At 47.7% G+C, this 25,872-nt stretch overlaps 2 protein-coding genes across 3 annotated transcripts in view; one reads left to right on the forward strand and one right to left on the reverse strand.

Annotated features, from left to right (window-relative positions):
- Positions 1-7,759, forward strand: part of TPCN1 (two pore segment channel 1) — a 50,481-nt gene extending 42,722 nt beyond the window's left edge. For both annotated transcript variants that reach the window (XM_056859336.1, XM_056859337.1), the window contains 7 exons: positions 765-880; positions 2,134-2,180; positions 3,227-3,295; positions 4,103-4,187; positions 5,988-6,124; positions 7,214-7,294; positions 7,625-7,759. In XM_056859336.1, the coding sequence (XP_056715314.1) occupies positions 765-880; positions 2,134-2,180; positions 3,227-3,295; positions 4,103-4,187; positions 5,988-6,124; positions 7,214-7,294; positions 7,625-7,744 (655 nt within the window). In that variant the 3' untranslated portion in view covers positions 7,745-7,759. The remainder of the gene's footprint in view (positions 1-764; positions 881-2,133; positions 2,181-3,226; positions 3,296-4,102; positions 4,188-5,987; positions 6,125-7,213; positions 7,295-7,624) is intronic.
- A 7,771-nt stretch (positions 7,760-15,530) lies between these two features.
- Positions 15,531-25,872, reverse strand: part of SLC8B1 (solute carrier family 8 member B1) — a 34,833-nt gene continuing 24,491 nt past the window's right edge. The window contains exons 10-15 of the mRNA XM_056859055.1: positions 21,059-21,200; positions 20,139-20,260; positions 18,584-18,737; positions 17,888-17,968; positions 16,963-17,027; positions 15,531-15,742 (exon numbers count right to left, since the gene is read on the reverse strand). Coding sequence (XP_056715033.1) covers positions 15,542-15,742; positions 16,963-17,027; positions 17,888-17,968; positions 18,584-18,737; positions 20,139-20,260; positions 21,059-21,200 — 765 coding nt within the window. The 3' untranslated portion in view covers positions 15,531-15,541. The remainder of the gene's footprint in view (positions 15,743-16,962; positions 17,028-17,887; positions 17,969-18,583; positions 18,738-20,138; positions 20,261-21,058; positions 21,201-25,872) is intronic.

Consider the following 25,872-nt stretch of genomic DNA (forward strand, 5'->3'; position numbering starts at 1 on the left):
CTGGTGATCTGCCTAAGTTCACAGAATCAGCATTGCCCCCTCCCACTGGAGACCCCTATTTTGCCCCACTCCTACTGTCTCTCATGGCCCACTGAGTCACAGGAGCACAATTTCAGAAGGCCCAGAGGAAGCGGGGAAGTTGCCTTTCCTCTAGCATGGCACCATTCAAGCTGCTTAGGACCCAACCAATTTGGAATAAATTACTATCCATAATAAAAATATTTAGGTTCATTCCTGTTGCCTCCAGCTTGTCTTATCCTTGGTATGATGGCAGGCATGCATAGGGTGTCATCACTTGCACATGTTAACTTCTGGTTGGGTTAGACATCTTGGCTTGAAGGAATATCGAAGAGCACATCTTTCAAAGCTGTGATTGAACCACAGGCCAAGGGTGTGTCTGCTGATGAGCAAGTGACCAGTCGTGGGGGCCTCTGAAGCCACTAGCCATGGATGACTCTCTTGTTATCATGGCCTAGTATGGCGCCCATACAGCTTCTAGGATCTGGTAACAATGATCTAGATCAGCCCTTTTGCATTTGCTGCTTCCTCTCACACATAGCCAGCTGGGTGACCTTGGGCTAGTCACAGCTCTCTTAGAGCTCTCTCAGCCCCACCTACCTCACAGGGTGTCTGTTGTGGGGAGGGGAAGGGAAGGTGATTGTAAGCCAGTTTGATTCTTCCTTAAGTGGTAGAGAAAGTCGGCATATAAAAACCAACTCTTCTTCTCTCACTCTTTGCTTTTTGCTTCCCGGTTCTCCATGCAGCACCAGCACAGTGGCGGATGCCTATCGCTGGGTGAACCGCACTGTTGGGAACAGGACGGTGGTGGAAGAAGGCTACTACTATCTCAACAACTTTGACAACATTTTGAACAGTTTTGGTAATGACAGAAGTCCCACTAACCTGCTGCGATTGAAGAAAAATTGGGGGGTTAGGGTAGAGATGCATGTGAGGGACCATCAGCTGAGGTTGTGTGCTTCGTGCTTGTGTTTTTCCTTCCTTCATTCCCCCCCCCCCGCCCAACCAGCTATAGCAACAGAACTACCACCACTAATTAAGAAGAAGCACAAAACCTGCTGGCTGTGGGTGGCAGGGAAATGGCATATGCGAGAGGAAATAGCACTGGATGTGGCACTGGATAAAGGTGGGGAGGCATGGAAAATCTGCACCTTCCCATCCACGCTTTCCCCAACTCTGCTCTGGGTATATGTCTTTCAGGAAACAACATATCAAACCAGTTTTGGGGAAACCCACAGAAGGGCTGAGGGAAGCCCAGAATGTGGATGAACAAACACACAACAGTGTCATGCAGAAGTCCAGATTTTTAAAAACGCTGCAGTCAGAGGAGAATGCTGAGCAATAGTTCCGTGTGGAGCGACCTTTGTCTCACAACGATAGAAGTGCCTTAAAACGTTTACCCAATCGTGACTTTGACCTCTGCAAAGAAATGCCCAGTGTTTCCTACCCAGAATCTGCTCGGTCTTGGAGCACTGTGAAGGGAAGGAACTTTGAAAATAAACATGTTTCCTGTGCAACAGGTCCAGTGTGGAGACCTCCACATTGAGAGCCAGTGTGGTGTAGTGGTTTGGAGCGGAGAATTCTGATCTGGAGAACCGGGTTTGATTCCCCACTCCTCCGCATGAGCGGTGGAGGCTAATGTGCTGAGCCGGGTTGGTTTCCCCACTCCTACACATGAAGCCAGCTGGGTAACCTTGGGCTAGTCACACACTCTCAGCCTCACCTACCTCACAGGGTGTCTGTAGTGAGGAGGGGAAGGGAAGGTGATTGTAAGCCGGTTTGAGTCTTCCTTAAGTGGTAGAGAAAGTCGAGGTATAAAAACCAAGTCGTCTTCTTCTCCATGAGCATGGAGTGACTCCACCACTGTGGCTGTTGCTAAAGTTTATGTAACACTAAAAAGAGAGGATAAGTGGGTGATGTGAAAGACCTCTGCCCGAGATCTCAGAGAGCCACTGTGAGGCAGAGTATACAGGACTGACCTTGACAGACCAAGGGTGTGATTCAGTAGAAGGCAACTTCACAGGTTCATGTATATGGTCAGAGGATAGTGAACCACACTGATGACCATGTGATGTTTTTCTTCTGTTCTGACTCCCTTCCCCCACCCTCATGCAGTTACCCTGTTTGAGTTGACCGTCGTCAATGACTGGTACATCATCATGGTAAGTAGCTCTCTGGGACCTGGCACGGAGGCTTCTGCCTGCTAGCAGTTAGCCTCTTCAACAGTGTTTCTTGGCAGCTGTATAGCTGTGCCTGCCGCCAGCTCTTTTTACTACTACTGACCCTCTGATTTCTGAACATCACTGATCTCATTGAATCTCATAAGCTAAGCAGGGTTGGCCCTGGTTAGCACTTCAGTGGGAGACCACCAAAGAAGCCCAGGGTTGCTACAGAAAGGCAGACAATGGTAAACCACCTCTATTTGTCTCTTGCCTTGTAAACCCTATGGGGGGGGGGTCACCATTAGTCAGCTGTTACTTGACAGCACTGTTAATAAAAGGCATGTCAGAGACAGAGGCATTAGATTTATATGTTAAAAGGGGAGATATATAACGTGATCTAAGTTAAAAGTGGCATTCCAAGAGGGCATGAGCTAATGAATCGATAGAGCCAGAAGAGCTAGGACAGGTCCGGTCTGGGTATGGTATGTTCAAAATTCTGCCCTGCATAACCATAGAGGGGTTAGCATTCAGTCTAGCTACCGTAAACGGAAGGCTCTAGGAAGACAAGCTATCAAATAGTAAGTATAAGCGGGCAAGCCGTGTGGTGGTGGTAATCCGCCTTTATGATGCAAGAACCTGTTTTATCTAAGGTTCTTGCATCAGGATCACCAATGCTCTCTTCAGTACAGTATTTTAAAAATCCTGTAATACAAGGCTTGAGCGGAAGGGGCAGATGATTAATCTGGAGAACCGGGTTCAATTCCCCTCTCCACATGAGCAGCAGACGCTAATATGGTGAACTGGGTTGGTTTCCCCACTTCTATGCACGAAGCCAGCTCTCAGGCCCACCTACCTCACAGGGTGTCTGTGGTGGGGAGGGAAGGGAAGGTGATTGTAAGCCGGTTTGATTCTTCCTTAAGTGATAAAGTCGACATATAAAAACCAACTCTTCTTTTTCTTCATGCATGAGCTGTATTGTCCCCCTCTCAAGCAGTCCATATAGGGTTTATTTGCATGCCCCTAAACCCTTTTCCATCCCTTGCTAGGAAGGGGTGACATCAGAAACCTCTCATTGGAGCCGCCTCTATTTCATGATTTTCTACATTGTGACCATGGTAAGTGGAGTTGCCATAAGATTTTGCAAAACAATGTGGTGTGTGATTTATTATTGATGGCAGATGTTTGTCCAGTGTTCCTGTTGGCGGGCTTCTGTTGAAGCTGTCGACTTCTATTCCATACAAGTTCTTACTTATTCATATTTGTATTGTATTTATAGGCTGTCCCATACCAAGGGATGGAGCAGGTTACAGTATCCATAAATGCCCAGACACCGACGACTGAGCCTTAATTCACGCTCAGAGGCAATCCTTGGCAGATGGGTGATTCCTCCCATCCAGTTAGGAGGCAAGGATGTCTTCTTGTCTGTGATGGCAAGAGGTTTCCACCTTCACCTTGAACAGTTCTTTCCCTGCCTTGTCAAGGAGTGGTGGGATTTTTATTCTGATAGTGCTCCCAGAATAGTTTAGCTTCTGTTTTTTCTTCTGCTTCCATTTCTTTCCCCCCACCTCTCCCCCTGCTGCCTTCTCCTCTTTCCCCTTCTTATGGATTACCATAACTCAAATACTGGATTGGGGTGTGAACTCTTCCTTCAAGAGAGACATTGTGCTGCAGGTGGGTAGAGTGTTGGACTTAGAACCAGAGATACCTGGGTTCAAATCTCCATTCAATCATAGTACTGACTAGGTGACCTTGGGACAATCTTTCTGTTTCCCTCTGAGGCTCACCTACCTTGCAGGGCTGTTGCAAGAATCACATGAGAGAGTCCTCATGAATGCTATCCTGAGCTCCTTGGAGAAATTGGTGGGATGTGAACGAGGATGAAAAATCCATGAATTTGTACTTATTCCTTCCTTCTTCCCTAGGTGGTGATGACCATAATTGTAGCCTTTATATTGGATGCTTTTGTGTTCCGAATGAACTATACCCGGAAGAACCGCGATTCAGAAGGTCTGTAGGTTTGCATCCAGCTGTACCTAAGCCCTTCTATACCTTTTGCTAAATAAGATAAGTACAATAGGAGTGGTCTGATTTCCCTTCATGGCTCCACGTAATGACAAGAACATCCTGAACAATCAGCAACAAAGCACATTCTTTCCATGCATGACGTTTCAGGCTCAATTCCTGAATTTTGGAATCTGCTGTCTGTCAGAACTGATGATACTGACCTAGATGGGCAATGGTCTGATGTCGGTCCAATTCACAGATTGCAAGGGCCATGTGCTAGACATGTGGCCACCAAGATTTTGGGTGCCTGGCATTCCATGCTAGGAACTCATTTCCCAGAAGTGCAGGGGCCCGTTTTGGATGAGGACTGCAGTGCATGGAGGGAAAGGGCGTGACCCTCCTGTTTTCCCAATCTAAAAGGGCTCTAGGGAACAGCTGTTTGGTTCACTGGGGGAAATTATATATGCCCATGGCTACATATATGTTTTCCTTTTGGGGGAAATAGCACCTCCTGAGACCTTATGGGGTTGGTAAAACATTGCTGGGGGAAGGCATAAGCCACGATCCTGATCCAAGGGAGGCCTTGTAAGCCTGAGGACTGAGTTCCCAGCACAAAACTCTGGGTGCACATCTGTTGCCAGGCTCTGTGTCTGCTGCATTGACTTTGTAACGTGAATTGGTCTCAGAAACTGTTGTGTGCAACCGTGCTGGGTTATGGCTGTGAAGCATGGAACTCTGTGGAAATGACAGTCTTGAACAAATCAGCCACTCTGCTTCTCCACCAGTATCTTGCATATGCTAAACCTTTAGACCCAGTTCTGCCACTCACAATGCCTGTTACACTGCCCAGGATCAGGCTTCAAAACAGAAAAATGTCTCCGTCCTCCCAGCCCCCCAAGGATTTTTCTTAACTTTCATTGCCCATTGTGAGGAAAACTTGCTCGGCTTTGTTATCTTGTGGTAAGAGTGTCAGTAGTATTGGCTGGGGTGGGGGGTGAAGAAAATGTAACCTGTGTCTGCTTTGGTCTACATCCTATCTTGGCACTACCATGATGTGATTATATGCACCCATGCCCTGAGGCAGATATCATCACAGTAGTAAAGATAAAGGTCCCCTGTGCACACACTGGGTTATTCCTGACCCATGGGTGACGTCACATCCCAATGTTTCCTAGGCAGGCTTTGTTTATGGGGTGGTTTGCCAGTGACTTCCCCGGTCATCTTCCCTTTACCCCCAACAAGCTGGGTACTCATTTTACCCACCTCGGAAGGATAGAAGGCTGAGTCAACCTGGAGCCGGCTACCTGAAACCAACTTCTGTCAGGATCGAACTCAGGCCATGAGCAGAACTTAGACTGCAGTACTGCAGCTTACCACTCTGCTCCATGGGGCTCCTGTGCTCCATTCTGTCAGTCCACACCCAGTGGACAAAATGCAGCCTAGGTGTGTTTAAAGATGCTTTTTTTGGTGGTTTTTGAAATGCTGATCCCATGTCTCTTGCCTGTTTAGGCAGGCCAGACCTAGTTCTTGCTGTGCAAAGCCATTATACCTTCAGTGGCTTCCCCATAGGGCTGCCAACTTCCAGGTGGTACCTGGGGATTTCCAGGAATTACAGGTGATCTCCACATGACAGAGGTCAGTTGGCCTGGAGAAAATGGCTGCTTTGGAAGATAGAGTATATGGCATTATACCCCTTCAAGGTCCACTTCCAGATCTTCAGGGATTTCCCAACCCAGAATTGGCAACCATCGTTCCCCGCCAACCTGTAGTGACCAGTCTGCTTTTTTTTTTTCCTTTTTGCAGAAGACAGTGGTATCGTATTCGAGAGGGAAGTGTCTAAGGAAGAAATTACTGCAGTTGCAGAGCTGTATGGGAGGAACGGTGCTGCCTCAGCCGCCAGCCATCTCCTCAAGGTCGTTTCCCAGATGGACAGGCACGGGGTCAGTAATGAAGGCCCGGGATCCGGCATCCGTTACTTGCTCCTTTCTGTTCTCTCTTCCCCCTCCCCCCCCCACTTTATTAATGATGGCTGAATAAAGGATCCCTGCCAACGGAAGTAGGGATGAGTTCAAAAGGAGACTGGGAAAATTCACGGAGGAGAGGTCCTCCAGGGTCTCCTAGACGTGGTGACTAAAGGGGGCCTCCCTGTTCACAGGCCAAAAAAAACCCTGACCTGGATGGCCCAGGCTAGCCTGATCTCTTCAGATCTCAGAAGCTAAGCAGGGTCAGCCCTGGTTAGTATTTGGATGGGAGACCACCAAGGAAGTCCAGGGTTGCTGTGCAGAGGAAGGCACTGGCAAACCACCTCTGTTAGTCTCTTGCCATGAAAACCCCAAAAGGGGTCGCCATAAGTCGGCTGCGACTTGATGGCACTTTACACACACTTTATACACACACAAGTGCCAGGAGGCAATATGGAGGGAAGGCCTCAGCCACTAGGCCCAGTTTGTTTGGCCCTCCAGTGTAACTGGTTGGCCACTGTGTGAGATGGGATGCTGGACTGGATGGACCCCACTGTTTTGATCCAGCAGGGTTCTTCTGTCTGGTCTCATACAGGTAGACAGATGAAAGTTTCTCCATGATGCCATATGTGAATGTCAAAGGCCAGTGATTCATACAGGGCAAATTAAATGCCACAATTCTAAAAGCAGATGTATGGTGCTTCTCAGCTGCTTCAAGGGTGACATTTTCCCTGCACAAGTATAGCATGAACATTTTTATCGCAGGTTCCCACATTGGGAAGCCACAGGCAGTAGCAGGCTCCCTTGACTTGTGACAGAATAAAGGTGTGTGAGTCTGTAACGTTCACACACAACTGTCTTCATGGTTCTTCTCTCATGCACAAACCCATCTGCCCTGTGTACATATTAGTCCTGTTTAGCTTGCAGATGCCAGTTGGCAAAGCTTCCCTGCAAACTAAAGCCAGCCCCGCTATTGAGCAGCAGATGCCACAATCCAAGTTAGTACTCATTTCTGGCATCAGAATGGGGCAAGTTTCTTTCTCTTACCTTTTTCTCTTGTCGCCTTAGCATGCATCCATGTTGTTCCTGGGACGGAGATCAAGGACGAAAAGTGACTTGAGTATGAGAATGTATGAGGAAGAGATACAGGTAGGATGCAAGCTTGTACAAACTGAATCCCAGAAATGTAGACTGGGGGTACCCTGCTCATAGTCGAGTATAATGGTGGTAATAATAATAATAAAAAGCCAGCCCTGCTTTTGGAAGTGGCGTAGGCCTTCTTGACCATTTCAAGCAGGCCATTCCATGAGGTGTGACCCATCAGAGAGAATGTGTATCTTGTCAGAAGGAGGAAGGGCCCTGTTTTGACTTCCAGAAGCAGGTTTGGTAAAACAGAGCTGATGGTGAGGGGCAGGGTGCTAGTCTGAGGACATGCTCTGGGAGAGTGAATGAGTCTCTCTTTCTTCTCTCCCTGTCTAGGAATGGTACGAAGAGCATGCCCGGAAAGAAAGCCAGCTTCTATGGCCAGAGGACGAACAGCTGCTGCACCAGCCCTTGCCTCCCCCAGGCCTCCGGCAGCGCGCTCAGACCATTATCTAGGCCAGGGCAACTCCAGCCGCTTCAACCTACGCATTAAGCGTTTCGTGTCCCCTCACTTTGCAATGTACGTACTGGATTAATGCATAGCGTAGAGTGGAAGCCGAACTTCTCCTAGGGTTCCTTTGGTTCAAAGTCCAGGAGCACGAGCAGCAGAAGCCCCCGGGCCTGATTCTCCTCTGTGAGTTAGAGACTATCAGGCATCCTGGCCCAGAGTGGGAGGCTCCAGTGTACATCCCGAAACCTGCTTGGTAAACTGGGCACTAAACAGGGGTGGGATGATACTACTTAACCCCTTATGAGCAGGGGGATCTGTCATGTATACTTGTGGAACGTGTGTCATACAAAAGTAGGCAGCTTCATTTTGCTCATTCCCCATAGGCAATCCACTGTGGCTGAATAAGGTTGCCTCCCCAAATCTCTGGTTCATCTCAGCTTTCCAGGAGTAGCCGCTGCCATCAGCATCCTGGAAAGACCACTAGCAGTCACACCCACTGCATTTGTCAGCATTGACATAAGTGGAGCATGGCTGCCCAGTTCATGGCAGGATTATTTCTGTCCTTTAATGGCTCCCATACAAGACGTGAGCTCACAGCTTCAGTGAGCTGTGCAACGCTTCGTCTCCCAAGGAGATTTGTTTCCTGATAGGCCTAAACCACTTTATTTTTTAATTTACCAGACTCTGGAAACTGATATGCCGAGATTCTCCTCTGAGGAGAAAGTTTGTGGTAACTAACGGCATCAGTGGTGTACAGAAATCCATCACCTTACCGTTATGGCCCAGAGAGGAGTGTATAATGTTGCTGAAGCTGCCTTGGCCGGTGTTAAAGCAATAAAAGAAGAAGGAAACGGTGAGACTTGCAGTCACTGCACAGGGCCTTTATGTTGGGCCCAATCGCTTACTGCATTCTGCAGAGAAATCTCAACCCTTTTATTAGTCTCAGGCGCTCGTGGTAGGAGAAGAGTAACAAGCGAGCCACCTTGACTGTTTTATTTGTATGCAGCATCCCTTATCAGTCCCTGAAAATCACGGGGAAACTGCCTTCTGATAAATATTGCTGGCAGAACAGAATACCACCTGCTTCTAGACTGTGGCTGAAACTTCAAACAGCTACTTGTTTATGGAAGCCATTCCTTCCTCCAGCCTAATTCACTGCAATCTGTATTTTGCTATTTTGACTATCCCTTACAATATGTAGGAGAAAGGATTGCATGAATTTGCTGAGCTGCACAAGTAGTATAACAAAGATGTCTAAGTAAGGGATCCAATTAGGGCAGGGGCATACCCACTTCGTAAAGCCACCTTTTCTTATGCATCATTCTGATTTGCTGATGGAAAATTCCTTCCGACCTGACAGTGGTAAAAGTGAAGTTTCTGCTTCATCCCTTAAAACAAAAAGCCCTAAAATGCTTTCTGTAAAGACGAACCATACAAACGCATGAAACAGTGTGTGAGCTTTGGAGTTCTAGAGAACTCTTAATCAGCCTGGGGTGGGGGTGCTTAAAATCTAGATTGTTCAAGAGTTCCTGAGAGCTCAAAAGCTTGCACACGGCTTTGTGTGGTCTTAATAAAAGACATTCTAGAGCTTTTGTTCTGGGGTCTTGCTTTGGACCATTGAGGCTACCTGCAACCTTTACTTATCTAAACCAGTAACCAAAGGACCAAACCTATGTAGAGCATCTCTCAAATAAGCAGTGTTTATCCAACCCTCTATGGACTCTGCAGAGCAGGACTTTCTGCTAACTCTTGCTGTGGCCCACTAAAGGTCTTGAAATTTATTCCAGGGGGTGGGGTCAGTGGACTTTCAAGGACCGTGAGGGGGCAAGATGGGGGTCTGCAGTGGGAGGGACAGCGGCCAAAGTCACCATCTCCTCTTCTGTAAACAGAAATGCCTTTCAGTCAGAGGACCTTCGTGGTTGGATATGCGCCAGTGATTTGCTGGGCTGAGTTCTGTGTTCTTGAAGTGTTTTCCCCTCTCAGCCAAGTGCAGTCCCAGAGTTCTACAAAAGCACAAGTGGAACTAGAGACTTGGGTGTGCAAAAAGCAGTCCAGTGGCTTTTGAAAACACCAACACTGGAGCAGGACTTTGCTGTACACAGGGGCAGCCTGGCCATTTAACTTACAGGGAAATCTCCTGCTGGGCCACCGGGGGCCAGAAGCAAGCAGTCAAGTGCCAGCAACTCTGCCAGTACTTTGGGGGCGCTTGGCTTGGATCCTTCCATGGCGACGTTGATCAGGGTCAGCTCACCAGTTGCGTCTTCCTCTACTGCCCTCAATTTGTGGAAGGAAATAGCGGTTGACCCCAGTGCCTGTTGTTGACTGACACTGAGCCGCGTGGCCCTGCACTAGCTTGTAGCACCTGCGGGGGCCATGTGGCTTGCTCCAGGGCCGCTTTCACTTCCCAGCCCAACCCTGGCTGTATGCTTTGGAGCAGATGTAGTTGTTTGGATGGGCTGCTGATCAATCAGTCTGCCCCTCAATTTGCACTGTAGCTTTTTTGGGGGGGGGGAGGGAATTTGATTTTAACTAATAAGCTTGTCATAAGGCCAGAAGCTACTTTCTTCCAAACCTCTTACAGGGTGGAAGGAAAATAATTTTTGGAGTATGGTGCATCCCCACCTAACTAATCCTCTCTTTGGTATCGTGTTGACAGTTGACTTCAGAGACAATCACTACAAGGGAGGAGGACCGTGCAGGGTTTCTTATACTGGCAGTTTGTATGGAAATTGTAACGATAATATCTGAAACAGTATTATATAGACCTTTCCAGACATACTGAATAAACCTTTTTAAACATGGTATTTTGCTTTCTTCATTGACTTGAAAGCTCATCTGTGGTCAGCTGTTGATTGTCGTCTTTCAGGGATGGGTCGGCGCTTCTATATGAAGTACGGTAGTAGTAGGAAAGCCATCCATATAGGAGGGCCTTGGAGTTGACCTCTACATATGCTCTTTTGGAAGCTATGCATGCATACATGGCTCATATGCCCCAAAAGATTCATGTGCAATAACTTTTAATTTTTCTCTACATGTGCTTTGCCCACATTTTACACACATTTGCTGGACTAAAGCACCACTTGGATTGGATTCAGACTACCATTTTCCATCAACACAATGGAGCTTTTCTGCTTCCCACTGAACTCCCTGAAAATGCTCCTCAGGGAGGGCGGGTAGAGATAGCATACACTGAGGAATGACATGGGAGGGGGGTACAGAAAGGAGGTGAAAATCCCTGATTTAGTCTGGATCCAATCACTTGTCTCTGCTTTTCTGTGTGCGGACGCAATACTTTCCAAAGCTTAGGCATTTGAACTGAAATTGAAAATCATGCTTTGTATTGAAGACAAACTTAATTTGCTTGTTGCCTTTATTGACACAAGGAACACATTGCTATGCTCGAAGTGCGGGGAAAGGGGGCTGCATAAATATTGGTGGGACTGCTCTACCTGCAGTCAGGCAAAGGCAGTTTCAGAAAAACAACTTAAGTAAACAACACTGAAAAAAGCACAGGCCGCTTTCTTCAAAAGCCTAGACAAGGGAGGCCAAGGCAGAAACTGGATTTCGAAAGATGAAGACAGCTCCTGCTAGTCCAAGTTCATAGTTGAACTATTAGTTTGAGAAACACCTGGCAGCCCTAATTTCTCCCGGCCACTCCAGTTCAAGTGTGGTCAGGAAGAAGAAAAAATTCAACAATTCCAGTTCGGTTGCTTCAAATACTTAAGCAACTTGAGTTCTGATTAGCAAAGCATAAAGGTAAAAGTCCCCTGTGCAAGCACTGGGTCATTCCTGACCCATGGGGTGATGTCACATCCTGACATTTCCAAGGCAGACTTTGTTTGCGGGGTGGTTTGCCAGTGCCTTCCCCAGTCGTCTTCCCTTTACCCCAGCAAGCAAAGCATACAGGAGCGTTTAACAGGTCCATTATTATATTTAGATTGTTCCCACTCGGCAGCATAAACTCAAAGACAGTGATATTTGTATTGTTTTATCCTTCTGAGGTAGATTAAACCAAGACTAAACTTGAAGGAGCTAGAAAAGATTTTGAAGTGTAAGGATGTGTCACTGGCCACCAAGACTAGATTAATTCATGCCATTGTCTTCCCTATTATTATGTATGGGTGTGAAAGCAGGACAGTGAAGAAAGCTGATAGGGAGAAAACAGATTTCTTTGAAATGTGGTGTTGGAGGAGAGTGTTACGGATTCTGTGGACTGCCAAAACAAATCAGTGGGTTATAGATCAAATCAAGCCTGAACTGACCCTAGAAGCTAAAAGGACTAAGCTGAGGCTATCATATTTTGGTCACATCATGAGACGGCAAGAGTCACTGGAAAAGACAGTCATGCTAGGAAAAGTTGAGGACAGCAGGAAAAGAGGAAGACCCAACAAGAGATAGATTGACTCAATAGAGGAAGCCACAGCCTTCAATTTGCAAGATCTGAGCAAGGCTGTCAAAGATAGGACATTTTGGAGGACTTTCATTCATAGGGTCGCCATGAGTCGGAAGCGACTTGACAGCACTTAACACACACACAAACTTGCCCAAGGCTTCTCTGGGAGCTTAATTGTAAATGGGGGAAACAAAGAGCCTCATGTCAGCTGAAAGACTGATGTACTTATTGTAGCGTAAGTTTTTGGAATTAAAAAAAATTAAAAGCTGGAATCCCCACCACAAAAATCTCACCTCTCCTGGGCACCACTATTAGTAGATAGGAGGAGATGGGTTCACTAGCAATTGACTTTATTCGCATATAAAAAATTAGAAGAATTAAAATCTTCCTGTTCTGATGCCAACACTGTGAATTTCCCCGCTGACAGTAGGACCTTGATCAGTTCACCCGAAACCGGGAGTAGTCAGGTTTTTTACCCTGTCTCTTTCATGTTAGCGCACTGAAGCAAACCCTCATACTTTCCTGCCCCATCGTTTTTCCAAGTAGTTTAGGGTGGAATGTGGGGTTCTTTCTTCCTCCCATCTTTTTCTCACAACAGGTCAGTTAGATAGGTTAGCCTGAGACACTGTGGCACCACTGCATTTCATGGCAAAGCAGGGTTTTAAACTGGGTCGCCCCGGAAATTACTATATCATCCTGGCATGATATCCTATGTCAAGGTCGCTGGGCTCAAAAGGGGTCCTCGCCAAACAAGTCTAAGCAGAAAGTGTTCTCCTGAAGATGCAGAATTTGAAAACTTACTACCTTAGATTAGAGGGTTTCAAACTTTCTAGGGAGCTTTTTCAAGCTGGACTTAACTGCTTCCTCCCCCCCCCCTCCACACCATTGCATATGATGCTAGGATACATTCAGTACTGAGGAATCTGGTACGCTTTCAAAGATTCCCCAAAATGCTTTTTGAAAGCCACTCATCTAAGAGACCTAGTTAGGGTTGCCAGGTCCCTTTTCACCATTGGCGGGAGGTTTTTGGGGCAGAGCCTGAGGTGGGGTTTGGGGAGGGGCGGGACTTCAATGCCATAGAGTCCAATTGCCAAAGCGGCCATTTTCTCCAGGTGAACTGATCTCTATTGGTAGGAAATAAGTTGTAATAGCAGGAGATCCCCAGCTAGTGCCTGGAGGTTGGCAACCCTAAATCCTGTGCCTGGATGTCTGTTCCATCCTTTCTAAATAGAACACTGGGTTGCTTCAAACACCGCAGTTAAAAGCCAATGTCCAGTTACAGTTTTCCATCAGAAGATCTACTAGATTGCCTAGCCGGTCAATTCCAAGCTGCTTCAACATTGTGCCCTCTTGTACCAGGAATTCTAGGATCAGGATGGGTGTGGGAGGACAGCCAACAGCTTTAGGTTAGTTTGCATAGCTGAGGGGGCGTCTCACCGAAGCACAGAATTGACCAGTGAAGCAAAAACGAGGGTACAGTACAAGCTTTTTTTGCTTGCCTCATCCCAATACACTGCGTAGGTTAACCAATATTAATTTTGCAAGGCTGCCTCTTAGTTGCCCAATACAGACGGCTAAAACTTGTGACCGCTTCTGGAAAGTGCTGACTTTAAATAAATAAAACTGCTTTGTCATGGTTCGGGCTCGCAGACGCCCGTTTCTCAATGACAACCTCATCCCTCGTGTGCAAATCAGCAGCCGATACAGCTATCTGCCCCTTCTCAGCAGAAGAAGCTCTGAGCTGCGCTTGCATGAACTCTGCTCCAGGACTTTATAACTCACAAGTTATGCCTTTCCCTGAAAATCCTGTTGGTCTCTAAGGTGCTTCTGGGCTCAAATCTAGCTGTTCTGCAGACCAACATGGCTACCCTCTGAAACGGAAGTTATCCAAGCACTATGCTTGATGCCACAGCTCCTGTGCCCTGCAATTTTACTATTCTGCAAAGCAACAGCCACCACAAGGGACTTGGGGTCCAGAAATCAGAGAGATGCACAGGGTTCTGGTAAGGTGCAAAACAGCATCCCTGTGCCGGTTTCTACACACAATCTCCTAGCCATGATGACTAAATGGACATCTGTGGTCACAGGCAGCGTTCTTCTCAATACTTGTTGCTAGAGAGACAGCATGGTGTAGTGGTTTGGAGCGGTGGACTCTGATCTGGAGAACCGGGTTGGTTTCCCCACTCCTCCACATGAAGCTAGCTGGGTGACCTTGGGCTAGTCACAGCTCTCTCAGCCCCACCTACCTCACAGGGTGCCTGTTGTGGGGAGGGGATTGTAAGCCGGTTTGATTCTCCCTTAAGTGGTAGAGAAAGTTGGCATATAAAAACCATCTCTTCTTCTCCTAGGGGACAACAGCTAGAGAGGCTATTTACTGCCTTCTGCTTTTGGCCTTCCATCAACCTCTGGTGGGTCACTGCAGGAACAATGATGCTGAACCTCTGGTCTGATGCAACAGGGCTCACTCTAGCTAGACCCCACAGCTACGGATGAGACAGAGTTACCGAAAGCAGAAAGCAAAGAAGAGATGTTGTACTTTGCCTAGACAGCATTTTTAACGGAAATTATCAAAAATGAGAAAGCTGTGGGAACAGCCCACTCCCCTGAGAGCATTTGAATGCATTTAAAATCGCTTATCCAAAAGCAATTGTGGGGAAGAGAAGTAGGAAACAAATTTTAGCAAAAATGATAAAACAAATTTTAAGAATTGGCTTCGGCAGCCTTTAGCAGGGCTTTGTGGGACACCAGAAAAAAACATACATTTGAGGCTGGAGGCAGTTAGCCATTTTCCCCAGAGGCATTGAAAGCGCCATTTAGTTTGTTCTACTCTGTGAGGCAGGCTTTTGAAACCTACAAGTTTATAGAGTCCTTGCCGCTTTCGATACCCTGAAACATCTATTCTCTGCAGCTTGTTAAAAAGGGATCGAAAAACCACTTTTAGTAAATCCCTCCCAAATCTTTGTGTAAAAACGGTTTAAGGAACAGAAAACAGAGTAACATCACATTACTATTAGAAATCTAAAATAATGCATTTTGAGAGAAAAACAAGTTAATACTGATCAGGGCTTGACAACTTCCTAAGGGCTTTGGGGCACGATTTAGCCCACTTAACCTGGGGTTCTAAAGCCACAACAAAGCAGCTAGGATAGTCATGCCTTCGTCCCACAGTAACTTCATGGTGGCCTCCAAAGGGATCTCTTTATGCTTTTCTGAGACTCAGAGAGGACTCCTTCCCTCAGTGGTAACAATCATTTTTTGGTTAGCAGGCCGGTTCTGTATTTACCAGTGATCAAGGCAGCTTGTTTGCTTCAAGGCACTGTCCAACAGTCATCCCGATCAAGAGGGGGCCTGTCACCCCGTCTCCGTCGTCCTGAGGCAGCACAAACAAGATCCAAGGCAAAAGACCTCTTTACGAGAAGGTGGACAACCGGATCACCCTGAACTCTGTCAGCAGCGCAACTGTCAAAAACGCCAGGTAGTAGACGATGAGGCAACAGCCGTATCCTCGGCTCAGGCGGAAGCACTGGGCAGGCACCGCAAGGAACGAGAACACCAAGCTGAGACCCAGCGCTCCGGCCAAGATCCACACCAGGAGGCCATCTGACTCCAGCTGCAAAGGGAGATAGGGGAGGGAGGGAAAAGGTCAGAACTGCCTCTTTTTTTCTCCTTCTTCCTGGTAGTGTTTAAACTAGGGGTATCAAATATAAGGCCCGAGGGCCGGATCCGGCCCCTTGAGAACTCTTATCCAGCCCGCGAGCCAGCCACCCTGCACACTCTCAATCTGGGCTGGTGAGGCATGGTCAGGCCCAACCAAGGGACATTTATGTCATATCCGGCCCTCGTAACAACTGAATTCGACACCCCTGGTTTAAACATTTCTGGAATGACAGGTGCAGGAGCTCAAGTTGGCCAGCCAGGCATTTGAAGCCCTAGCTGACCTCTGCAGGGACAAAGCTTAACTTCTAGAAACAGGATGCCTTTCCTGGATAAAACAAAGAGGAGCACTGAGTCTTAGGGATCAGATTCTGTGGGACAGCCCACTTCATCGGAACTAGTGGATCAAAACCACGAACCCCAAGAGGCTCAAGTCAGTGGGGGTTACCGCACTTTGTATTCCCAGCGATGTATTAAGAGTTTGAAAATGTTGTAAAAAACATCGCTTTAAAAGGGTTTTTGGATACCACGGCTTATAAATGGTTGGAAGACGTCTTCACAGCTAAAGGGGCCAAACAAAGTGCGAACAGTATTTTTTATAACGTTTTCAAACTCTTAATACATCGCTGGGAATACAAGTGCGGTAACAGCCCTCGACAGACTGAATGCTCCCCTCATAAAAGCTACTCTTGTATACAGACGAACAGCACCCTGAGCATTTCAGTTCTCTTAAAACACACACACAACATGTGAAGTCAGCTGCTCTTCCCCTAACCCCTGTAGTGTAGGGACTCTCTCCGTTTACCCTTTGGCTAGGAAAATGCACTCCATACTTGCTCAGGGGCATTGATTATTTCAAGTGTTCTAGGGCTACGTCCTGGGATTAAAAACAAAACAAACAGATCCACGTCTGATTAACTCCAGATTAAGCCTGAACAGGGGCAAACAGGTTGTTTAATAGCAAGTTTACTGCCCTACACTCGTCCTCAGGCATTTGAAACCAAATCTGTCCAAGAAGCAGCAATTCTGGCAATGCTGCAGAGGTAAGCAAGGAAAACCTTTTGAAGCTAATATGGTTTCCCAGAGCTTTCTCCTCTACTCTCTCCTCCCTTTCTATAGAAGCTTAAGAATGTCTGTGGGGAGGGGGGTATGTTGGATAACAAGAACTGCATCTACCTTCACTACCAATTTGGTGTTTGTCATCTGCAGCAGGCAACCAAGTCCAACTCCAACAAGCATATCTGCAGGCAAGCTCAGGAACGGTAACTTGGCCAGAAACAGAATGACATCAAAGAGGGTGAAGATTGACAGGGCCCTCAAGGGCAAGGCCCCAGCCCCAAAACCCAATGGAAGAGCAGAGCAGTGCCCTGTGAAGTGAGGCAGTCAAGCGGAGATACCCAGGTTCTCAATGGGTCAAGATTCTTTCCCCTGCAGAAAGCCCATAAGCAGAACCAAGTGACATTAAAAGGGGACTGGACAAGTTCATGATAGCTAAAAAGAAAATAAATGTCCAAGTCTATCAGATCCTGGTAGCTACGGTAATCTGTTAAAACTAATGCCTGATTTGCATCAATTGTGTAAAAAAGGATGCATGAAAAAGAATTGGGGAGATCTGCTCTCCAAAAGTAAGTGGGACAAAAATATAGTCTTCCAACCATGCACAAAATGAAAAGAAATGCAAATATACATCTTTGGATTTGGATTTTTTCCCTTTAAGGCTGCAACATTTACTCAGCTGACCAGTCTGAATAACAATTATTTTGATTTAAGAACGTGCTCCCCATTATTTTTAATGTAATTCTAAAAAAACTCAGCTAAGAAGAGGCATTCTCCCTTCTCTCCAATACACACGAGAATATTACTTCTACAATGATGGTTTCTACAACATTCATGTGCATCAGTATATACATCATCTGAAAACAAACAAAAATGTTTTTGATAGAGAACCATGTTTGAACTCATACGAACATTTGAACAGATTTCATCAGTCCCCCATATAATCTATTATTTAGGTGACAGCATTTTTTAAAGGTGTAAAGTGTGGAGAAAAACCCTTGTAAGCATACACAAAGCACTTGCTCCCCCAATAACTGAAGGATACTGAAGATAATGCCTCCAAAGCAAGCAGAAAAGGCCATGCGTGGGTATCCCTGCCGAGCCATGGTGAGGTCTGAGAAAGTGTCTGCAAAAAAGAGGAATGAGAAAAGAAAATCAGTAGTACCCCTACTGTAATGGATCTACTGATATGGATTTTGGTATAGTATAAAGGGCAGGGTGATATCATACTTAGCGATACTTTTGTGAATATTCAAAGTGCTTCACATACAAAGCACTGGATCCCACAAACAAGTGCAGCACGTGGATCTCTTCCCCTTTCTCTCTGCAGCACTCTGAAAAACAGCTCTTGAGGGTCAAAGAACTTTAGGGACAAGGTGGGATGCAGCTCAAGGGGACATTGGCAGAAGTCATCCTCTTCTTGCCCTATCAAGACACACCTTGTATGGGAGGAGGACTATTTCTACTGATAGTCCCTTCTCACAGTAGCACACCACCCCTCAACTTGCTGTAGTCCTAAGGAGCAACTTTCATGGTTGCAGGAAGCTGCTGGGGAAAATAAGATCAAATCTGGTTCAGGAACTTCTGGACACTATGGTCTACTGCCCATTAGAAACATGAACTGATCCTGGTTCCTTGGACCCAACTCATTATCTTGTAACCATCACATCAGGTGAGTGGAGTAGCCCCACATTAGAACAGAGAGTTTATGGTTTGCCTACACTATCCCCACAATACTTACCCCCTATGCTGTTCCCCCAAGCCAGCAGCGTCAGCCCAAGGACAGTGTTGCTCAGACGGAAGATCACACCCAAAGTCCTCAAGATGTTCACCACTTCTGTGGCAGCAGCATTTATCCACATGGCACTGATCAGGAAACCCAGGAAAGCAAAACCCTGTTGCAAAAGAAGGCAGGTAGATAAATATCAGTGGGGAATTTGCAAAGTCCTTTCCTTGTGCCACTTCAAGTTCTTTTGGCTGCAGGTGGTGGGGTAGCCAATCACTACCCAGCTAAGATCCTTTCCCCATGGAGACTAAAGATTGCAGAGAACCTCTTTCCCTTCCCTTGCAAGACAACAATATAATGCAAGAGCCAGGTCCAGAGATGGGTCCAGTCCAAGCCAGTAAAGGGTCAACCATAGTCCACAGAAGTGGAAGACACCAGTGTGCCAAAAGACAAGAATAATGAACCCGCAAGGAAGTCTCTCTGTTCCCCCACCCCACCCCAAGTTTACACTTTCCTTGGGCCTCTCAGCTCACTGGAAGGGGACAAGAGCACTCAACAGTGGCGTGTGTAGTGGTGTGTAGACAACACACTGAAAACATTTTAATTGATAAACCCACAAAACCAACTCTTCTTTTTCTTCTTCTTCATCTGCCCGAGAGGGAAGGCAGTATGGTATAGCCCAATCTTGTCAGATTTAGGAAGCTAAGCAGGGTCAGTTCTTAGAAGGGAGACCTCCAAGGAAGACTCTGCTGAGGAAGGCAATGACAAATCACCTTTGCTTCTCATTTGCCTTGAAAGCTCCTTGCTGGGGCCACTATAAGTTGGCTGTGACTTAACGGCGCTTTACACATACATGCACCTCTTTTTGCAGGTATTTGAGGCCCATGCTCTTGGTCCTAGACTTAGACCATTGCTCACAATCATGCCAGCAGAAACATCACCAGCCCAGGACAACCTCGTAGCTCATCATTTGCTTCAAGGGTCTGTGGACTTTATGTCTTCATTTACATTTCATTGTTGTGTGGGTTTGTTTTGAAAGCCAATTTTTGAGTTCCCACAGTGGATGAAAAAAATATTTAACAAAGGACAGGCTGTCCACAGTCAGAGATTTAACTGTACCTACTGGTCACATAAGGGAACCATGATGAAGCATTTTAAGTTTCACAGGACAAGTACTATGGAGGAGGAATTGATTTTTATGTGCCGACTTTCTCTACCACGTAAGGAAGAATCAAACCGGCTTACAGTCACCTCCCCTCCCCACAACAGACACCCTATGAGGTAGGTGGGGCTGACAGAGTGTGACTAGCCAAAGGTCAGCAGCTGGCTTCGTGTGTAGGAGTGGGGAAACAGATCCAGTTCACCAGATTAGCCTCCAACGCTCATGTGGAGGAGTGGGGAATCAAACCTGGTTCTCCAGATCATAGTACACCGCTCCAAACCACCACTCTTAACCACTACACCACGCTGGGTCTCAGTGAAACAGTCCTAAACACAACCATCCCATAGTTTGACTACTGATGCCAGGAAGTCAGGGGAGTCAAGCTGTAGGGGCAGGTCCCATGCTCACAATGTGATATCGGGGTGGTTCTTCATTCCTTGTAGTGCAGAAGACAATCACAGCCAAGAGGGCCCCTGCTAGGGTCACCACGCCCCACACTGGGAAGACAGCCTGGATCTTGTAAAAGCCATCTGCAAGATACAGAGAAAGAGAGAAAAATGTGGGCATCCATTAGAGATGGTGGAACTGCTTGAATTATGAGAAAATCAGAAGAGCTCTTCTTAAAAAGGGTTATAAATTCATAACAAGACAGGCCCATCAATGGCTACTAGCTGTGACCCTCCATGTTCAAGAAGCAGTGTGCCTCTGAGTTCCAGTTGCTGGGGAAGAAGAACAAGAGGGAGGGCTTTGGCTTCTGTGCTCTTGCTTGTCATCCTGCCAAATCATCAGGTTCACCCACTGTAGGAAATATGATGCTGGAATAGATGGACCTGTGATCTGATCCAGCAGATATTTTGGTGATGGACCATCCACCGCTCAACAGTGGTAACAAACCCTCAAACTGAAATGGGAGATGAGAAAAGAGTGGCAGCAATCTGTAGAAAGCCACTGCACTGGAGTGGGAATCTACTTCTGTCAAAAGACAAACTTTCCCTAGATACACACAACAGCCTTCGCAACATTTCTTCACCTGGAGTTGCCAAAGGGCACAAGGGAACCAGGAGAGAAAAGGGGCTAGAGGTTAGAAAGCCACCACACCACTGTCTTTCCGCTTTCCCATGAGAAAACGAACGAGGAAGGTTGTACCTACGAGCTGTTTTGAAACACCTTGGTTTCCAGGAACGGCTTGTTTCTCCTGGGGAGAGGGATAGTAGAGCCAGGGCTCAAATATGAGCCGCTGGCAATGACTGTGCATGCTACTTTGTACAGTGAGCCATGCATGCACATGGTTAGCAGGGGATGCTTTGGTGGAAAACACAGGTACTCACATTCTCCAGACTTCAGTGTGAGAACGCAGATAAGGGGGCCAGTGACCAAGTGCAGGCAGTTCAGAGGTCGCTTCCAATTTTGGTCCTCCCTGTCAGGGTCCACAATAGGGACTGTCAGCAGCAGCAGCACCTCCACTGGCAACTGAGGAGACAAGGGTGAGAGTTATCCACGGGGCAGAGAGAGAGATGGATACCTCGAGAGCTTGTGTGGGACAATCTAGAGACAAGAAGTGCCTCATACCTTCAAGAATTAGGGTTCAAGGACTCACAGAGACATTAAAAAACAATTCAGACATCACAAAATATAGAATAAATGCACAAAACCATCTCCCAACCCACTCTTTATTTATGTATTTGACTTTATAGCCCGCCCTCATTCTCGGTCAGGCCAGGCTTCAGGGTGGGTAACAACACTTTAAAACAACACAAAACCATAAAGCTTCCAATTTAAAACAGCAACAATCATCATCAATCTACATATACATATAAATGAATATAAAAATAAATATACCAAGATGGTGCTCATTCAAGTAATAGTAATGGTAGTAGCCACTGAAGACTTGGTCAAGCAGCCGAACCCCACAAGGGCTAAAGGGCGCCTACAGAAAGAGGCAATCCTAATTGCACAGCATCAGATTTTATGCATTATTTATTACATTTTCATCTTTACTTTCCTGGCATCCATGGTTCTTCCCTTCCTATTTTATCCTCACAACCACCCTGTAATGTAGTTTAGGCAGAGAGAGGGGAGAGACTAGTCCAAGGTCACCCAGATACCTTGAAGGCATAATGCAGATCGGAGCCTGGGTCTCCCCAATATCCCACTTTGGGTCTAATTCTGAATATCCTTAAGGGTGGCAGAGAGGAAAGTAGGCACATCTGACCGTTAGGGAAGAAGATGAGATATTGCACTATACATGCCTTATTAAAACAAGTGTGAGCCATGCATACCAAAATATCTTGAGTCATTCCTGGGTGTAGGCCTAATACTTTATGGGCAATTTCCAAGGCTGCAACTATATTAAGAGTAGATGAAGGCCATGATAATGGCCTTCTCAAACAACAGCCTGCTCCTCACAACCAGAGAGGCTGGCCAGGAGACTGTCTCTTCATCACCTGAGAGCAGAAGCCAACAATGGGAAGGCAAGATCACCTCAGCAAATGGTCAACTGTTAACCAGTCCACTCAAGTTTTGTATCTTGAGGCAAATCATGCCTGCACATCAGTGACTCAGCTTCCTCGTTTTCAACACCTGTGAGGAACATCTCCCCACCTGGGGGAAAACCCCCAAAATATTACCTCACTGAGGGAAAATACCTATTGGTAACTGTGACACAAGGGCTATTTCGCCAACCTTCTTCCTTCTTCCCTTCATCAAGAAAAGCAAAATGGTCACAACACTTCCTTCGCACTTTAAACACCTCAAGCCAAGAAGATAATTCACAGTGGGTAGCCGTGTTAGTCTGTCTGCAGTAGTAGAAAAGGCCAGGAGTCCAGTAGCACCTTAAAGACTAACAAAAATATTTCCTGGTAGTAGGGCTGTCAAAAAAAAAAAAATTCGGTACAGTTCAGATTCGGCCGAATTTGACCCTTGTGGGGTCGGTACGTGCCGAAGTCCGAACTCCCCCGCTTCGGATCCCCGGTAATTCGGGGGGATCCGGAGTTCGGGGGGAAATTCGGCCGAAGCGCGCCTTCAGGGATTCCCTGAAGGCGCGCGGGGGCCCTTTAAACTCATCTGAGCCTCCCAGCTGGGAGGCGCAGATCAGTTTAAAGGGCAGCCGCGCCTCTCCAGCGGGCTCCGCTGGAGAGGCGCGGCTGTCATTGAAACTCATCTGCGCCTCCCGGGCGGGAGGCGCAGATGAGTTTCAATGACAGCCCGCCTCCCTTCTGCGGGCCACCCTGAAGGGGGGGGCTGTCATTGAAACTCATCTGCGCCTCCCGGGCGGGAGGCGCAAATGAGTTTCAATGACAGCCCGCCTCCCTTCTGCGGGCCACCCTGAAGGGGGGGGGGCTGTCATTGAAACTCATCTGCGCCTCCCGGGCGGGAGGCGCAGATGAGTTTCAATGACAGCCCGCCTCCCTTCTGCGGGCCACCCTGAAGGGGGGGGGGCTGTCATTGAAACTCATCTGCGCCTCCCGAGCGGGAGGCGCAGATGAGTTTCAATGACAGCCCGCCTCCCTTCTGCGGGCTACCCTGAAGGGGGGGGCTGTCATTGAAACTCATCTGCGCCTCCCGCCCGGGAGGCGCAGATGAGTTTCAATGACAGCCCGCCTCCCTTCTGCGGGCTACCCTGAAGGGGGGGGGCTGTCATTGAAACTCATCTGCGCCTCCCGCCCGGGAGGCGCAGATGAGTTTCAATGACAGCCCGCCTCCCTTCTGCGGGCTACCCTGAAGGGGGGGGGCTGTCATTGAAACTCATCTGCGCCTCCCGCCCGGGAGGCGCAGATGAGTTTCAATGACAGCCCGCCTCCCTTCTGCGGGCTACCCTGAAGGGGGGGGGCTGTCATTGAAACTCATCTGCGCCTCCCGCCCGGGAGGCGCAGATGAGTTTCAATGACAGCCCGCCTCCCTTCTGCGGGCTACCCTGAAGGGGGGGGGCTGTCATTGAAACTCATCTGCGCCTCCCGCCCGGGAGGCGCAGATGAGTTTCAATGACAGCCCGCCTCCCTTCTGCGGGCTACCCTGAAGGGGGGGGGCTGTCATTGAAACTCATCTGCGCCTCCCGCCCGGGAGGCGCAGATGAGTTTCAATGACAGCCCGCCTCCCTTCTGCGGGCTACCCTGAAGGGGGGGGGCTGTCATTGAAACTCATCTGCGCCTCCCGCCCGGGAGGCGCAGATGAGTTTCAATGACAGCCCGCCTCCCTTCTGCGGGCTACCCTGAAGGGGGGGGGCTGTCATTGAAACTCATCTGCGCCTCCCGCCCGGGAGGCGCAGATGAGTTTCAATGACAGCCCGCCTCCCTTCAGGGGAGCCCGCTGAAGGGAGGCGGGCTGCCCTTTAAACTGATCTGAGCCTTCCAGCTGGGAGGCGCAGCTCAGTTTAAAGGGCAGCCCGCGCCTTTCAGCGGGCTGCCCTGAAGGGGGGGCCGAATTGGCCGAATTTATTCGCGAACTCCCGAACTCGCTGAATTCGGCCCCCCCGGTTGCCCGCCAGATTTGAGTTCGGATCCGTCCGAACTGAAAATCACCGAATCAGGGGAAATTCGGTTGATTTTCAGTTCGGACCGAACCGAATTGACAGCCCTACCTGGTAGGGTATGAGCTTTTGGCTCACGAAAGCTCATACCCTACCAGAAAATATTTTTGTTAGTCTTTAAGGTGCTACTGGACTCTTGCCCTTTTCTACTACCTCAAACCAAATGTGTGAAATTGGGCTTCTGACACTGATGTGGCAATACTCTCCTCAGACAGGAACTACCCATCTCCTTAAGGGCCACCCCCCCTTAGAAGTGTGTGTGTGTGAGAGAGACATAGAATCGTAGAATCACAGAGTTGGAAGGGACCACCAGGGCCATCAAGTCCAACCCCCTGCACAATGCAGGAAACTAACAACTACCTCCCCCCACACACCCCTAGTGACCAGAAGATGGCCAAGATGCCCTCCCTCTCATCATCTGCCTAAGGTCACAGAATCAGCATTGCTGACAGATGGCCGTCTAACCTCTTCTTAAAAACCTATAGGGAAGGAGAGCTTCCCACCTCCCGAGGAAGCCTGTTCCATCGAGGAACCGCTCTAACTGTTAGAAAATTCTTCCTAATGTCTAGACGGAAACTCTTTTGATTTAATTTCAACCCGTTGGTTCTGGTCCGACATGTTCCAGTCAAACTCTCAGTGATGAAAACTTTTAGTCAGGCCACAATGCGACAGCTACAGTCACTGCGCCAGTTACACAGTGGCCCTTAAGCAGAGGCAGACAGCTCAGCAGGCTCAACACCCATCCTTGTAGAACATATCCCCTCACCCCACAAATTTATAAGCTAGCGACTTTATAAAATTAATTTATTTTAATTTGCATTGCATTCATGCTTGCGAGCCAACAGAATTGTTTCTAAATAATCGACACACATATCCCCATTTGATTCCTTCAAACTTCCCTCACCCCTTCCCTTCTACATAGGGTTGCCAGGTCCCTCTTCTCCACCGGCGGGAGGTTTTTGGGGGTGGAGCCTGAGGAGGGCAGGGTTTGGGGAGGGGAGGGACTTCAATGCCATAGAGTCCAATTGCCAAAATGGCCATTTTCTCCAGGTGACCTGATCTCTATCAGCTGGAGATCAGTTGAAATAGCAGGAGATCTCCTGCTACTACCTGGAGGTTGGCAACCCTACTTCTACAGCCTTTGCAATTCCAAATCCATAAAAGCTCCTCCCAATTAAAAAATATAGATTAAAAAAAAACCTTTTGTTCAAAAAGTTCTGAGTAAATGCTCGGTATTATTGTAGCTCTGCCAGTCAGAGAATGGTAGGTTTAAAGCTTAGCAGCCTCTAGGGCAGATCCACGCACAGCGTGGTGTAGTGGTTAAGAGCAGTAGACACTAATCTGGAGAACCGGGTTTGATTCCCCACTCCTCCACATGAGCAGAAGACTCTAATCTGGTGAAACTGGTTGGTTTCCCCACTCCTACACATGAAGGGGTGACCTTGGGCTAGTCACAGTTCTCTCTGAACTCTCACAGCCCCATCTACCTCACAAAGTGTCTGTTGTGGGGAGAGGAAGGGAAGGAGATTGTAAGATGGTTTGATTCTCCTTAGAAGGTAGAGAAAGTCAGCATATAAAAACAAAAACAGAGTTTCACTTACCTGTAACTCTTGTTCA

Source organism: Euleptes europaea, chromosome 13 (genome assembly GCF_029931775.1).
Source record: "Euleptes europaea isolate rEulEur1 chromosome 13, rEulEur1.hap1, whole genome shotgun sequence".
NCBI classification, from domain to species: Eukaryota; Metazoa; Chordata; class Lepidosauria; order Squamata; family Sphaerodactylidae; genus Euleptes; species Euleptes europaea.